This window comes from Triticum aestivum, chromosome 1D (genome assembly GCF_018294505.1).
Source record: "Triticum aestivum cultivar Chinese Spring chromosome 1D, IWGSC CS RefSeq v2.1, whole genome shotgun sequence".
NCBI classification, from domain to species: domain Eukaryota; kingdom Viridiplantae; phylum Streptophyta; class Magnoliopsida; order Poales; family Poaceae; genus Triticum; species Triticum aestivum.
Window position 1 is genome coordinate 439,885,168 of NC_057796.1, and position 16,636 is coordinate 439,901,803.

Sequence of the window (16,636 nt, forward strand, 5' to 3'; positions counted from 1 at the left end):
AGAAAAAAGGGGGTCTCTCTTGGTCGTAGTTCATGCCGGCAAATATGCCAGCGGTCGGCACCCATGCCAACACACAAAAAATACTCCTCTCTCAGCCATAGTTCGTGCATCCCGGCCGTAGATCATGTTGGCCCACACGCCGGCATACAAAAAACTCATGTCTTTGCCATTGTTCATCCATTTATCTCGAGCATCTCCTTTGGTTCTTCTCGGATCAAACTCTATCTCGACGGCTGCCGGCACGGGGAATGTCGGTGGGTGCTCACACACTTCCGGCAAGCCACCCCTAGATGACCCGGAGAAGCGGAACGCGCCCGGGACGTGTTGAGGTAGAACCCGCACACTGGCGGCGGCGTGGAGGTACACGACGACTCTGGATGTGGCGGGAGCCCAACCGACGAGCCTACACTGGCTGCGGTGGCGGCGACGTGGAGGTACGCGACGACTCTGGATGTGGCGGGAGCCCAACCGACGAGCCTACGCGACGACTCTGGATGTGGCGGGAGCCCAACCGACGAGCCTACACTGGCTGCGTCGGCGGCGGCGAGAATGGCCGGCTTACCACGAATCCCGAGCATGAGAAGGACACGCTGGGTGATATGCGCGATGAGCAGATCATTCTTCACGACGACGACCTTGCGCCGCGCGGGCTGTGGCGCGGGTGGCGATGACATCTTTTATTCTGCGGCTACCTTCCTCCGGCCAGCTCTCTTCTCCGACTCGGCGGCCCTTTGCTCCGGCGTCAGCTCCTTCTTAGGGCGGGCAGCCACGCCGTCGACAGTGGCCGGCGGGAGGGAGGCGGCGGCGTGGTTTGGCGGGTCGGCCATAGCATGAGGGGACTAGGGGAGGAAATGAAGTGGTTGTGCAACCGACTGGCGGACTAGGGGAGGACAAGGGCGGGTGTCGTGCGTCTTGTCCACGGCAACGAAAAATCAGCTTAAATTTGTGCCAGTAGCAATGAGTCGCTCCAGACAAAAAAACAAACACACCTCCGTTTACGTCGACACGTTAGGCCGCGTTATTTGTCCGCAACTATAAAGAGACGAGGCCGGACAAAATAGCAAAACGAGGCCGGACGAAATGGGTCATCGCTTTGGAGATAGATATAGGTCCCGCGGTTCGATGGGATGGCCGGCCGGACATCTTCACACCTAGAGTCGCTACGGAAAACTAAAGCGCATCGTGGATCACTCCTTGCGGGAAGGCAGCTGCTAATCTGCCAAGCCCGGCCGCCGGCCTGAAACTCGACCCTCTTCTGCTAAAATTCAGCGGCACTTCCTCCGCCGAGTGAATAAACAACGACGAGGGCGCCCGACGAGGCGCCGAGTGTTAAATCCGCACGCAAGCACCGCGTCCCGGTCAGACACCAACCAACCAACCAGCTCCGAGGTCCCACAATCCACGCCCCGCAGCCGGCCACGATGTGCACCCTGGAGCAGCGCGGCCGCGTGTTCGTCCTCACCCTCACGGGCGACGGCGAGCACCGCCTGGGCCACCCGCTCATCGCCTCCATCCGCTCCGCGCTCGCCTCCGTGCTCGCGGCGGCCCAGGCCCAGCCCCAGGGCCCGGGGGCGGCCCTGGTGACCGTCGCCGAGGGCCGCTTCTTCTCCAACGGGCTCGACGTCGGGCGGGCGGGCGGCTCCCGCGCGCGGCTCCGGGAGCTCGTCGACGCGTTCCGCCCCATCGCCGCCGACCTGCTGGCGCTCCCCATGCCCACCGTGGCCGCCGTCACGGGCCACGCCTCCGCCGCCGGGCTCCTCCTCGCGCTCTGCCACGACTACCGCCTCATGCGCGCCGACCGCGGCGTGCTCTACATGGGCCTCCCGCTCCCGCCCTACGTCGCGCGCCTGCTCCGCGCCAAGATTACCCAGGCGCACGCGCTCCGGGACGTCGCGCTGCGCGGGAGGAAGCTCAGGGCGCCCGAGGCCAGGGAGATGGGGATCGTCGACGCCGTCTGCGCCGGCGCGCCCGAGACCGCCGCCGAGGCCGTCAAGCTCGCCGAGCAGCTCGCGGCCAGGGAGTGGGACGGCGCCGTGTACGCGTCCATCAGGGTCTCCACGTTCCCCGATGCGTGCAGGGCCGTCGGGATTGCCGTGGAGAGCGACGAGGAGAAGAGCAGGCACTTCGCTTCCAGACTCTGATCAGGGGAGATGGGGAGGTCAGTCTCCTCTGCAACTCTGTATCCCCAGTCTCTGACGAGGTGTTTGCTGAACTTTCTGAATAATGGAGATCGCTATTCTCTACTTGTAGTACCTGAGAGTAGCTTCGATCTGATTCAGGTCATCACAAGACACAGCTAGAGGGCTCACTCTAATTGTGCTTAGCATTTTGTTTTGTTTGTATAATTCCAGTTAGAGATGAAGCGGCACAATCTGCGAGCAAGGCGTGAGTACCCGAGCTATTAGCTGTGCTTAACTAACACTATGTACAGCCTTGTGAAATCTGAATACGACTGCACCAAGATTTGTCTCATCATAGTTCTTGCCTACAATCTTTCTTCAAGCTCCTGAACGGACCTGCCTTTTCTCCTGCAGAGTGTCTCTCTTGTATTCTGCAACTGTACATTGATCAACCGTCGATGATCTGAATGAAGCAGGCACTACATACTACTTCTGCAGACGTTGTATTTCTCTTGCTTTGGAAGTGTGAAATAAACAGAATGCCTGTGTGTGTGACTGTTGGACTGATTATTTTGCTGCTGCTGCAGTGAGATTCTCATCTACAAAATCGACATATGACGTGCCAGGATGCATTTTGTTCTTTCGATATTTTTTCTTTATTGGAACCATGTGAAAGACGAGATTGATTGACCACACAATCGTGGGTTTCCTGTTGTCTCATATTAATAGAAGAGTTTACAAGACGTACATGGAAACTATCAATACAAATCCTACCCATAATGGCCTGATTATATGGAAACATACAGGCTCCAAATATGGTAGAGTATAAGCGAATATACAGGCATATTTGGTTTGCCTAACATCCCCCCTCAGTCACAGCGGGAGATTCTCGGACGCTGAGACTGGATCGAAAATCCAAGAACAAAGGTGATGGTAGGCCTTTGGTGAAAATGTCTGCGAACTGCCGCGAAGAAGGCACATGAAGAACTCGAATGTGCCCAAGCGCAACACGGTCGCGAACGAAGTGAAGATCAATCTCGATGTGTTTGGTGCGTTGGTGTTGAACCGGATTCGTGGACATGTACACCGCGGAGACATTGTCGCAGAAGACAATGGTGGCACTAGGGAGAGGGCGATGAAGCTCGTTGAGAAGTTGACGAAGCCAACTAGCTTCAGCAACAGCATTGGCAACGGCTCGATACTCGGCCTCGGCGCTAGAGCGAGAGACGGTGTGCTGACGCTTGGAGGACCAAGAGACAAGATTGTCACCAAGGAACACACAATAACCCGAAGTCGAACGACGGGTATCAGGACAGCTAGCCCAGTCAGCGTCAGTGTAGGCAATGAGACAGCCCGTGGTAGACGGCACAAGTTGGAGACCATGGTGTAAGGTGCCCTTGACGTATCGGAGAACACGCTTAACCAAGGACAGGTGTTGCTCGCGTGGGTCATGCATGTGAAGACAGATCTGCTGCACGGCATAGGCGATGTCTGGACGAGTGAACGTCAGGTACTGGAGAGCACCGGCAAGACTCCTGTATTATGTAGGATCATCCACGGGAGAACCAGCGGTAGCAGCAAGCTTAGGTGATGTGTCCACAGGTGTAGATGCAGGTCGGCAAGAGCTCATGCCAGCACGCTCGAGAATCTCGAGAGCGTACTGCGTCTGGGAAAGGAACATCCCACTGGAGTCACGACGAACGGCTAGACTGAGGAAGTGGTGTAGCTCACCCAAGTCAGTCATGGCAAACTCGGCGCTGAGAGCTGTGATGACACGCTCAAGCAGAGTCGATGAAGATGCTGTGAGAATGATGTCATCGACGTAGAGGAGTAGGTATGTCGTACCAAAAAGACCATCCAGGATGAAGAGCGAAGTATCCGACTTGGAGCAGGTGAAGCCGAAGGCGGTGATGAAAGTCGCGAAGCGTTGGTACCATGCACGGGGAGCTTGTTTCAGACCATAGAGCGCACGGTTGAGACGACGCACATGATTAGGCCGGGCAGAATCAACAAACCCCGTGGGCTGGTGACAGAAAACCACTTCGGAAAGTCTCCCGTGAAGAAAGGCGTTCTTGACATCAAGTTGACGAATCTTCCAATTGAGGGAGAGAGCAACAGAGAGAATAACCCGGATTGCTGCCGGTTTGACAACCGGGCTGAAGGTCTCTCCAAAGTCCACACCGTGCTCCTGAGAAAACCCGCGCAACACCCAACGTGCTTTGTAGCGATCTAGGGTGCCATCGGGCTTGAACTTGTGGCGAAATACCCATTTGCCGGAGACAACGTTGGCATTGTTGGGAGGATGCACAAGATCCCAAGTGTCGTTGGCGAGAAGAGCACCGTACTCTTCGGTCATGGCGGCGAGCCAGTTTGGGTCCTTAAGAGCACCCCGAACAGACTTGGGAATCGGCGATGGAGAGGCGATGGTGTCGACGTGGAGGTGAGCGGATAAAGATCACCCGTGCTACTGCACCTGAGAATCACGGCCCCTGTCTTGAGATCCTTCACAGAAAAACCCCAAGGGTCAAATTCAACCGAACAGAGATTATCAGTGGTAAATTGCCGAACAGAAATTAGATTCTTTACAATACATGGAGTAACAAGGACATCACGAAGAGTCAGACTACGAGTGGAATCAGAAGTAGGAAGGAAAACATGACCGGAGTTGGTGACAGGGATAGAGGAACCGTCACCAACAATAACATGCTTATGAGGAGGATTGGAGGAGAGTGAGTTGAGGTTACCAGCGTCCGAAGACATATGAGAAGAAGCTCATGTGTCCATGTGCCAGTCTGTTGGCGCGTGGAGGCTCATGGTGTTGAAGTAGCTCGCAAGGGCGGATGGATCCCATGTCGGGGCAGAGGCAGCGCCGTATGGAGGGTAGCCGGGATAAGAGGCCGTCGCGTGCTGGAGCGGTGCAGGCAGCGCCATGTAACCCTGGGCAGGAGTGCGGGGCACCGGGGCTGGGGGTCGTGGCCCCAGGAGACCGGCGGGGTTGCCATACCCAGCCGGGGATTAGGTGGTCGCGCCGTATCCACCGCCGACCATCGGGTACATGTGGATGGCCCCGGTCCAGGGGTTCTGCGGGCTCGGGAAAGGAGGGGCACCGCCGCCACCGTTCTTCTTCTTCTTGCCCTTGTACTTGCCGGTGACGTGGGGGTGGGTCGGTGGAGCGCCATAGCCGGAGTTACCGGCCTGAGTGTACTGCACGGGAGGGGCAGGGGCGTCGCGATGGTGACCTCCAGTTGATGGAGCAGAGTAGAAAGCTGTTGGGGAGGACGAGCGCGCGTTGGACGGCTTGAGCTCCTGGAGAAGGAGCATGTTCCTGAACTGAAGGAAGGTAGGGAGCGGCGTCAGGAGTGGCACGAGGGAAGCCACGCCCTCGTACTTCTCGTCAAGTCCCTTGATGGTGTTCCAGACGAGTGCGTCATCGCTGACCGCGGCACCCACGTCCGCGAGAGCATCCGCGGTTGTCTTCTGCTCGAGGCAGTAGGCGGTGATGGTCTTGTCGCCTTGCTCGATGTTGCGGAATTTCTGACCGAGGTAGCCAGCACGCGCCTGCTGGTTGTCGCGGAAGAGGGCGGTGATGCTCGTCAGGACAGCATAGGCCGTGGTCGTCTCCTCCATGACCATGTCTTGGATGTCGGCGGCGATAGACCCGTACAACCAAGAGAGGACGGTGGAGTCCAGCCGCAGCCATTCTGCATCGACCGGAGGGGCCACCGTGACGAGGTGATCGGCAAGGGCGTACTTGGTCACGGCGACGGTGAGGAAGTTGCGCCACTTGGTGAAGTTGGAGGCCTTGAGATCAAGCGTGACGGGGATCAGAGACTTGACGCTTTGGATGGCCGTGGCCTGCGCCCAGAGAGCAGCGAGGGGGTTGGTGCCGTCATCGGACATGGCGGCGGAAAGAGAGGTGTGGCGGTGTGGGCGGGTTGGAACCCTAGGGCGCCGGCGGTAGTAGAGAGGTGCGAAAGCGTGAAGTTGGGAGGAACGCGGAGCGGATACCATGAAAGACGAGATTGATTGACCACACAATCGTGGGTTTCCTGTTGTCTCATATTAATAGAAGAGTTTACAAGACGTACATGGAAACTATCAATACAAATCCTACCCATAATGGCCTGATTATATGGAAACATACCGGCTTCAAATATGGTAGAGTATAACCGAATATACAGGCATATTCGGTTTGCCTAACACCATGAGATCATGTTTGCGTAGGAGGACATGGATTCAAATCCAGTTTTGTAGGGAAAAATTGGCGGGTGTTCTACCTATTCATTTAAGATAGAAGTAAGACACAAGGGCTCATCCAGAGAGGCTCTTACTATGAGCTCCGAAAAACAAGGGAAAGAAGCGCCCGGCTGTAGATGCTCTTAGGAAGCCAGGTCTACCCAGTGCGGTCCGGTAACACTCACAGAGTCAGATTTACTCAATTCGGTTGTAGATGCTCTAAATAGTTCCACAAGCCAAGTTTAGGGCCTGATTTGCTCAGTCCGGTTGTATAGTTCCACAAGGCAAAACTTCACCAGGAGGGGCCGACTTCATCGGTCCAATGACCACACGAATAGATGGCAACCTACTGAACACGTGCTCCAGTAAAATACACGACTTTGCTTAAGACATGCGTTAAAACTTGTATGGTTCGTCAGCCCAGCGAGAGAAAACAGGTCTGAAGATTGTAAACTCTTATTCCCTCTGTCCGAAAAAACTTGTCCCTAGTGCTAGATACATTCATTTGAGGGACAAACTTTTTCGGACGGAGGGAGTACTTATAATACTCCTTCCTTCCCGAAATATAAGGCGTGGTTGACTTTACGGTCTTTGATACACGACTTTGACCACTAAAATATATTAAAGTATATTGATTGAACATTTATAAATAGCATTTCGTATTTGTCTTGCAAAACAATTTTACTTCATATGTATGTATACTAATTTTAGAGACATATAATACATGAAAATCATAGTCAAAGTTGTGCAACGAAGACCAGAAAAGTGAAACCACGCCTTATATTTTAGGGAGGAGGGAGTACAACAGTAAAAATACTGGATGAAGCATAAAGATTCCTCGCACAGCACAGGGGCAAACAAAACGCATGGAGTTCAAAGTTGCATCGCCTCACATGATGGCAGACTGGAGATCACTTCGTTTGTTTGTTTACAGCGGGTGAAATAGAGCGGGCAAACAACATGCCAAATGAATTTGGACTTGCTGATCCTCCATCTCATCTCAGGTACAAAATGGAACTAGTCTACGTTTGTAACTGTTAGATTCTGAAACGTAATAGTAGCATTTGCCAATACAGTCCATCAATTCTCAGAGGCGGATTTAGGTGCACCAGTTGCGACTTTCAACACATTACCGACTCTCTTCATGCCAATATTACCAACCTAATCGCAATAACACTTCTGAGCCACGCAATGTGCACCTTTTCAGTCATGACCCCAGGCATGCGCCCAGGCGGGCAGCTCGAGCTTCACGTTGTTCTTCCAACTGCGATGATCAACACAAGTTTGTGAGTGCCCGAGGAGTGTGTGCATGAGAAATGTGTGATGTGCAATAACACTACACAGTTTACCTTAAGAAATACTCCATCCGTTCCAAAATAGATGATCCAACTTTGTACTAACCTTAGTACAAAGTTGGTACAAAGTTGAGTCATTTATTTTGGAACGGAGAAAGTAGTAGTAGAATAAATCTGCGTATAGACCAGTTTGGACAAAACCAGCAATCCAAGCTGGGAGAAAAATATAATAATTAGAGAAAAGATGATAATTAGAGAATGGTAATTGTGATAAAATGTGAGGCATGAAACATGAGTGCAAAAAAAGATTTGGACTCACGGATCCATCTGCTTTGGTGACCATCAGTGAAATAACGGTAAATCCAGTTTAGAATGTGGAATGCACGGTAGGCCCTGCAAAACAAGTATTGTTTTAGTAGAAACATTGAACGCAACTGTATATGCAGGCACACCGTTTTTATCTTCAGCAGAATTGTGTTCATGCTATTTTGCGTGGATGCCTGGAGTCAAGAAGTTATTCTGGGATTGAAACTCATTTCAGCACAAATTCAAAGGTCTAATTCAAGTCTAGCTACAATATACAATGTACTCCCTCCATCCCAAAATATAAGGTGTATTAGTTTTTCCAAAAGTCAAACTTCTCCCCGTTTGACCAACTTTATAGTAAAAAATATATACATATGTACAACACCAAATAAATAAATTGTCAAAACATATTTCATAATTGATGTTAATGATAATAATTTGGTAATCTACATATTTCATAATTGATGTTAATGATAATCATTTGGTAAACTTTGTCATTCATATAGAAGCTTGACTTTTCAGAAAAAATAATAAACCTTACATTTTGGAATGGATGGAGTATATGCTAAGCATAATGTAACCAACATGGCTACAACTAATTAAACTTGGAAGTTTCAGTCTAACCAAATGCACCCCAAAAACTGACTTAGCATGGATACACCAATTCGGGTGTGGTCTAATTTTAGTTTAACTCCAATGCGATCAAAAGTTCAAAAAAATTGGCTCGCTGGCCGATGAAGAGCCGCGCCTCTCTCAGACCAAGCAGCAGGCTCGTTGGCATGCAGGCGACAGTGGCGGCGACCGTCCAGCGATGTAGCCGCGCTCGGAGAGCTACTGCCAACGGCAAAGGCGAGGGGGTGGCGTGGACGTTGGGGTGCTACGACGGCGGCCAAAACAGTCCACCAATGCCGGCAAGAACAACCATCGAGTGTGGCGTGCTGCCGGAGGAAGGTATGTGGGTGCAAGTTGCGGCAGCGAGGGGGGTGGCCGAGTGTGCTGGCTATCATGAGAGGGATGGAGAATGACCAATATGCCACCGACTGGTGGGCCAGGGGGAGGACAAAGGCGGGCGTGGCGCGCGTACGCTCCATATCCGCCCAACACAAACCCGACCTAAATTTGGGCCTTAATTGGGTCGCGTGCGGACAGAAAACAGACGTTCCTCCATTTGCGTCGGCACATTGGGTCGTGATTTGTGTCTGTTTCGACCTAAACGGACACACACAAACAGTTTGCGTCAGCAGCATGTTGGAGTTGCCCTCAGAAGTGTCGCTGAATTTTAGCAGGCTAGTGCGATGAGGAGAGAAGCAGGCCCTGATGATGTAGAAGAAAGGATTATTCAATTTGTATTTGCATCACCGATGATGTACGGGCACTGGAGCTGCCCGCACTAATTTGGTTGCCCGACCAGAAACCTCACCTTCGTCCGGATCCAGCTTCGGGTACCGGTCGATTTCGTCCTAGGTCGTAGCGTCGGGTACCGCCAGTCAATTTCATCCTAGGTACAACTACCTGACATGCCAATTTCGCATCACGAACCAATTCAGATCAAATGGCTTCGAACATGATGCATTAGCCTGCACAAATCGTCTACCCAACAGAAAAAAAAAACATTCCTGACCATTGCAAACCTGGTACTTGTAATTACGACAGTAATACTCGGCCAAGCACAAAGCTGTCTGGCACAGCGCAGCGACGAACAAACACATATAGTTCAAAGTCACAACAGTTCACATAGCGCGGGCAAGACCACTGGAGATCGCATCGTTTGTTTGTTTACAGCAGGTGAAACAGAGCGGGCAAACGACAGGCCAAATGAATTTGGATTCGCTGATTCTCCATCCCAGGTACAAAATGGAACTAGTCTACTAGTGTACTGTTAGCATCTCAAACGTAATATAGCTTTTTGCCAAGATAATCCACTAGGACCACCGAGTCTCTTCATGCCAATATCATCAACTCAATCTGGACAACACTTCTGGCCCATGCAATGCAATGTGTGCTTTTTGTCGCATGGACAAAGCATGCTCAGGCAGGCAGCTCGAGCTTCACGTTGTTCTTCCAACTGCAATGGCCAGCATAAAATTTGTCAGAAGCCGGGGAGCGTGTGCATGCGAAATGTGTGTCGTGAAAGAACACTATGCAGTTTACCTCAAGAAATAGTAGTAGAAGAAATCTGCGTATAGACCAGTTTGGACCAAACCAGCAATCCAAGCTGAAGGAAAAAGAGAATTAGGGAATGGTAATTGTGATAAAATGTGAGGCATGAAACATGAGTGCGAAAAAAGATTTGGACTCACGGATCCATCTGCTTTGGTGACCCTCTGTGAAATAACGGTAGATCCAGTTTAGAATGTAGAATGCGCGGTAGGCCCTGCAAAACAAGTATTGTTTTAGTAGAAACAGACGAAACAAACTGGAGATGCAGGGACACAAGTTTCAATAAGAAGATCAGTTATTTCAAGATTGAAACCCATTTCTGCACAAATTTACAGGTCTAATTCAAGACTAAATACAATATACTATGTAGTCCATTCCAAAATATAAGGTGTACTATTTTTTTCCAAAAATCAAACTTCTCTATGTTTGACCAACTTTGTATTAAAATATATACACATCTACAATAACAAATAAATAAAATGTGAAAATATATTTCATGATGAATCTTAATGGTAAGGATTTGGTATTGTAGATACTGATATTTTTCTCTATACACTTGGTCAAACATATAGAAGATTGACTTTTCAGAAAATTAATAAACCTTATATTTTGGAGTGGAGGGAGTATATGCTAAGCGCAACGTAACCAACATGGCTACAACTAATTAAACTTGGAAGTTTCAGTTCACGATTGACCTAGGTCTAACCAAATGCACCCAAAAAACTAAGCATGGATGCACCAATTCAGGTGTGCTCTATTTAACTCCAATGCAATCAATAGTTCAAAATAATTGGTGTTCAACTTGAACAATTTAAATTAAATATCCCATAAACATTCAGGGTTATATTTCTAGAACAATTCAATACTTGATTGCAACAGCTAAACAGGGTTATATTTCTAGAACAATTCAATACTTGATTGCACATAATCTGACTATCAATTCAAACAGCTAAACAACAGCTATTAAATTTGCCCTGTGAGGTGTGAACAATCCAACACTTGATGGTTTTAGACCTTTTATACATAATATCTTATGAACATGTAGGGTACAACAGAACTTATATGAATCATGAGATGAAAACTGGTTTCGTTAGTAAAAGATAAGCCTATTTGGCATAAACCCATACCCGAGAAACAGAACATATTGTCCAGTCAAGTTATCCACATTTCTGCTTCTCTGGAGCAGAACTAACTGAGGTAGAATCGCCACTGCCTCCAGGTAAATCGAAAATGCCCAGCATATCTGTACAGTGACAACATTTTATGAGAAGTTCAGTCACCATAATAATGATTGCTATAATTGGTCACATTTCACTAATGTACTATGGGTCACTAAGTACCGAAATCACAGCTAAATAAGATAAGCTGTAGCACACAAGCGAACATACAGACAGATGAGTCAAACTGAATTTACCCAAATAAGAAGAATTGCTGACTATATGCACACTGTGGAGGACACTGTAAAGAATCGCTAAAGCTTAGAAGTTCCAACCGCAGCATATACACATGTATATTCTTCATCTTTTATTCAACATGTAAGTTCTCTGGGACTGTGGCACCTTCAGGCTTCAGCTTAATACTGGAGCTTTCTAGTGTACCAGACTGTTGTGTAAATAGATTGAAATGCTGATATGATTATTCTGGAATTTGCCATATATCTAAGTCAAGTCTGGTCATCACTGCATAAAAACAATTTCCCCAGTATTTTGTGAAAGATCAAACTGCAAAATGGTTTGACAATGTGGCTCCACTGGCCATACTCAGCTGAATCTGTTAAATGGCAGTGTCACGCAGGACTAGCAGCCAATTTCCCACACACCAATTGTGACCCTAAACAATCTACTAGCTACTACACCAGAACAAATATATATTTCTTTATAGCACACAGATTAAGCGAAAGTAACCGTTTTCATCTCAGATCTCGCAGCAACATCAATTCGGAAAGGCAAGGAAGAATGCAAGGTAGGGATCAATGAGGCGACATCACCTCGCGGAGGGTGAAGCGCTCGTTGAAGATGAGCGCGAGCGCGAAGGCGGCGGCGACGAGGAAGACGTGGCGGAAGGTGTCCTGGTCCCGGTCGTAGGTGCGGCGCACCTGCGGGTGGCGGCGCATGTACCAGACGATGGCGGCGGAGGTGGTGATGAAGACGATCTTCATGACGGAGTTGTAGAGCGAGATGTAGTCTGTGAAGAGGTCGAGGTACCGCGCCACGAACACCGCCAGGTACAGCTCCTGCGTCTTCCTCGACACCCCTGCGGCGCAGCCAGATCCGTGAGCGACGCGGCGGGCGAGGGGGAGAGGGAGGGGGAAGGAAGGGGGGGGGGGGGCGGGGGCGGCCGGAACCCTAGAGGGCGACGGGATGTTTGGTACCTGAGCATGACTTGTTGGCGTAGATCTTGAGGAGGAGGACGATGACCGAGAAGAGGTGGGTCATGTCCCCGAGGAACCGGAAGGCGTTCATGGCTGCTGCGGCGGCGCCGGCGACGGCGACGGCGGCGACTAGGTTTTGGGGGTTTATTCGGTGGGAGCTCGCTCCAGATGCGGCGGGGGAATGGCGGAGGGGACGCGAGGCGTGGCGATGGAAGGGACGGGAAGGGGGGAGGTGCGGCGTGCTCTGTGTCCGGGAGGTGGGGCCCGGGTGGCAGTGGCCGTCGGTGCGGTGGGTCAGGCTCGAGGGGGTGTCGGGTGCTGGTGCTGCCCACCTGGCGGCCGGCGAGTGGATCCGTACCTGACGGCCACGTGGGCCGTTGGGGGAGGCCACGTGGCGGGACACCTCTCTCTGCTCGGCTCTCCTTTTTTTTTTCTCCCTGACTTGTCGCCTGGAGTCTCGTCACTCTGCCGCTGATCCTCGACGTCTCGCTTCCGCTGCAATCCACCCTGCTCTGCTCTGCTCTCTCCTCTTCCTTTCCCAGCGGAGGAGCCTCAGCTGCTCCCGCCGCGAGATCCGGCTCCACCCCGAGAGTTCGCTCGTCGTCCGATCGCCTGATCGGCGGCGGCCATGGGCTGCGCTGGATCCACACCCAAAGTTGATGGTACCATCCTCTCTTCCTTGCCTGGCGTTATCTTCTCTTGCTTCGTCTTCAGTCGTGCTTCTCTTCCTGTTACCTAGTACTAATTGGACTAAAGATCACTACGTATATCAGAGTTGAATTGTCCGGTTTTATCTAGAGGAGTAAGGTTAACTCGTTCTGTTGATCTGTTTCCTCGGCTTTTCTTACTTATATAATGAATGACTTCAATTGTTGTACTGCCACCCGTTTAAATTTCTTATACTCTAGTTGATGTTTGACCGAAAATGGACACCTGAAGCTATCGATTCAGAGCGCCCGCCAAGAAGCCAAAGAATTCGTTGCCTGAATTTTGTTAACACTTATTTTTGCACAAGAGCGGCAGGGTTGTTCATGGGGACGAGGTTTAGCCAGTGTTACCTGACGATTACTACGAATCGTTTTGTCGTTAGATTTGTCAGTGTTTGCTGAGTAATTTTTGGTCCGTGGTCCCCTTTGCGGTCAGGCTTACAGTGAAGTCAGCAGTGCGAATTCATGGAGGTAGCTAGCATTTGGATTTGGTTAGTGGGAAAATAAAATTATCATTAGTCTGGATTGTGAATCAGATGAAATTTGTCATCTACGATCTCAGAAAAATGATAACTTGCAAAAGCAAATGTGACACTTCATTTTCTGATAGAATAGAGCTTGTTAGGATTAAGCGCAATTTTTTTATATCAGTTGCTAACACCGTATCTAGTTCCTGGTACTTTATATCTAGTTCCTGGTACTTTATGAGGTGGAGCATTTCAGAAAGACGCACTCATTTGTGCCAATGCTTGGTCTATTTAAAGTGAACATCTTTCCCCCTTTAAATATTTGTCTGTTCAGTGATCACTGATATAGTGCGCCCTTCTACTTTTAGCACTGATTCCACTTCCTTACTGACCAGGTAACTTAGGATGTACTTTCACTTGTGCCATTCAGAAAATTACATGATATTACTTTATGAGGTGGAGCATTTCAGTAAAAATGTTTGTTGATTTATGGATACGGTTGAGCTAGGTATTATTGTGGTGAGTTGATAAAACATGGGCGTATGGCTCTCTGTCAGCAATTACTGGACTAGAGTCCTGCTTCTGTGTTGGAAAAATTATATCATCGCCTCTTAACAGATGATATCCTTTCTGTGATTTTTTTTTTGTTTTGTTTTTGAAACGGACTTTGCGGGATATTTTCAAATTCCCTTAACGTGATAGCTACTTCTTGATGCCTTTGGATTTATTCAGTAATCAACTAACATTTTATGTTTAATTAATACAGAGAGCAGTAAGAATCTAAGGAAGCCTAAGCCTTGGAAGCACACTCAGCCAATAACACCAGCGCAACTCAAACAGATGCGTGATGAATTCTGGGACACAGCTCCACACTATGGTGGACAGAAAGGTATTTAACCGTTTATACGTAGTTGGTTGGAAGTTAATGCCCTGTTTTAGCTTCAGGAGGGTGGTTGGATTTGCAACGTTGCTCGTGGTCTCTATAAGTTATGGTAACATTTCTTTGTGGTTTTATTTTGATACTTCTGCGAAAATGCAAAGGTGAACATGGGTGCGCGTGCACCCATGTGAATATTAAATTCATAAAAAATACTAGGAAAAAATAAAAAATTCTAAAATTTTGCGGTATGAACCTTAGTCGATCATTCTACTCAGGTGTGAAGTTTCATGATGTATTGACACCCATGGTATTCTTAGTGAAGAAAATACAAATGCGCCTATACTATTTATTAAACAGTGTTTTTTAATATAACTTCGATTAGCTTCGATTTTGTAATTTTTTCCCGGATTGCCACGGATGTGAAACTTCATATGCGAGTATACCGGTTGACTATGTATATTAAAAAAATAAATTCAGATTTTCACCAAATCTGCGTCCATACTTCTGTCGCTATTCTGGTTGGCTACAGATATATTTGTTCTCGGTATATATACTCAAAATTCACTGTTCAAATTATCGCGCCTTACATATTAAATTTTATTTGTCCAACTAAAATTCTCCAGGACAGAAAAGTTCAGGACCTGTTGATAATGACCCCTTGGCTCATCGGTACTAGTTTTAGCAGTACATGATTTTCAAGCCATATCAAATTTTATCTGCCGAAGTAAAATTCTTCAGAGCGAAAAGTTCAGGACCTTGAACAAGATATAACAAGAATTTCATTATTAAGAGTTGATAATGACCCCTGGGCTCAACGGTACTGATTAGCAGTACTTGATATTCAAGCCATATCAGATGAAAGAAAATTACGAAATAAAATGTAAGTACAATCCTAGAGCCACAAGGAGTCAGACGATTTCATTTGTGTTCAGTCAATCTATTCGCCGATCTGGATAACTTCTGCTCAGTTTGTTTTTACAATACAAGCAGCTAAGAACATGCAAAAGTTGTCTGAGCCGATGATAGTACAGGTTAATGGTTTATACAACGGTCAGATGCTTTGAATTTTGAACACCATTCTTCTAACAATGGCGAGACGGTTTTGCAAGTATGGCCTTGGTGACGAGCTACTCATTGTTTGTGCAGAGATTTGGGACGCACTCAGGGCCGCTACAGACGCCGATTTAACCCTTGCGCAGACCATAGTGGACAGTGCCGGAATCATCGTATCGAATCCTGACCTCACGCTTTGTTACGACGAGAGAGGTGAGCCTGGGTTGCTGTCTTCTCTTTCACAAGTTGCGCTATTATTGTTCAGCCGTCTTTTCTCTCGAAACTAATTTCCGTGAGAACTGTATGGATGCAGGTGCAAAGTACGAGCTGCCCAATTACGTTCTGAGTGAGCCGACAAACCTGATCCGTGATGGCTGAACAAATAAAAACTCGGCGTCGGCATAAAACGGACGCTTGATACAGAAACGATGCTCGTCTAGACGTGCACACGTTTGAGGAGAGTAGTACATAAAGCTGGTCCGTGTAAGTTACGTAAAATCGTTGGTTTGTCGCTGGTTCGGGGTCGTGTTCATATCATATCGGTGGAATGAATCATGGAAGGGTCATTGGCTATCAACAGTCACGCTGCTGGCTATTGCTATTTGCTAGGGCGGTTGTAGTCCTTGAGCTATCTATCTACTCCTTTCCTCTGTCCTGCTGAAGGGAGCTGCACCAGTGGTGTCGCTGTGATTTTGATCCATGCGTTGCGCTTGCTGATTGCTCTATATAGCAATCATAATGGGGACAGACTGCTTGATTGCTGCTTCTTGATTTGTCCCTTTAAACTGGTCCTATGAAACTGTACCAACACCACTGTTGTTGTACTGCCCAAATAATTTGCTTTTACGTAGTACTCAATATCCCTTGCGGTTTTTTTTTTGCGGGGAAAAAGGGGAATATCCCTTGCGTTTAGAATGACAAGCTTCAGACGCGGCATTATCGTCCACGTTAAGAAGAATCGTGGTCGAACCCAGCTACATGATTGATTTTTAGAGTAGCTGCAGCAAACGAAGCGATGGTTAGCTAATTTCAGATCTGAGA

The 16,636-nt window shown here is 48.7% G+C and overlaps 2 protein-coding genes and 1 pseudogene across 5 annotated transcripts; 2 read left to right on the forward strand and 1 right to left on the reverse strand.

Annotated features, from left to right (window-relative positions):
* Window positions 1–1,031: 1,031 nt before the first annotated feature.
* LOC123173657 (enoyl-CoA delta isomerase 2, peroxisomal) lies at window positions 1,032–2,820 on the forward strand. Of its 3 annotated transcripts, none has more exons than XM_044589937.1 (2): window positions 1,032–2,158; window positions 2,535–2,820. In XM_044589937.1, exon 1 carries the CDS (start codon window positions 1,422–1,424, stop codon window positions 2,139–2,141), a length of 720 nt encoding a protein of 239 aa, XP_044445872.1. In that variant the 5' UTR covers window positions 1,032–1,421; the 3' UTR covers window positions 2,142–2,158; window positions 2,535–2,820. The 3 variants fall into 3 exon arrangements, with proteins under 3 accessions (XP_044445872.1, XP_044445871.1, XP_044445875.1); XM_044589936.1 differs by lacking the exon at window positions 2,535–2,820 and adding an exon at window positions 2,251–2,488; XM_044589940.1 differs by lacking the exon at window positions 2,535–2,820 and adding an exon at window positions 2,352–2,488.
* Window positions 2,821–9,651: 6,831 nt separating this feature from the next.
* LOC123160259 (ER lumen protein-retaining receptor A-like) lies at window positions 9,652–13,118 on the reverse strand (annotated as a pseudogene). The gene is made up of 7 exons (XR_006480073.1): window positions 13,073–13,118; window positions 12,489–13,021; window positions 12,105–12,370; window positions 11,245–11,360; window positions 10,258–10,331; window positions 10,109–10,172; window positions 9,652–10,022 (listed from the first exon to the last, which is right to left on the reverse strand). The product of XR_006480073.1 is annotated as an ER lumen protein-retaining receptor A-like (transcript).
* Window positions 12,918–16,363, forward strand: LOC123182726 (ubiquitin domain-containing protein 1). The gene is made up of 4 exons (XM_044595383.1): window positions 12,918–13,150; window positions 14,429–14,551; window positions 15,689–15,808; window positions 15,909–16,363. Exons 1-4 carry the CDS (start codon window positions 13,117–13,119, stop codon window positions 15,971–15,973), a joined length of 342 nt encoding a protein of 113 aa, XP_044451318.1. The 5' UTR covers window positions 12,918–13,116; the 3' UTR covers window positions 15,974–16,363.
* Window positions 16,364–16,636: the final 273 nt, after the last annotated feature.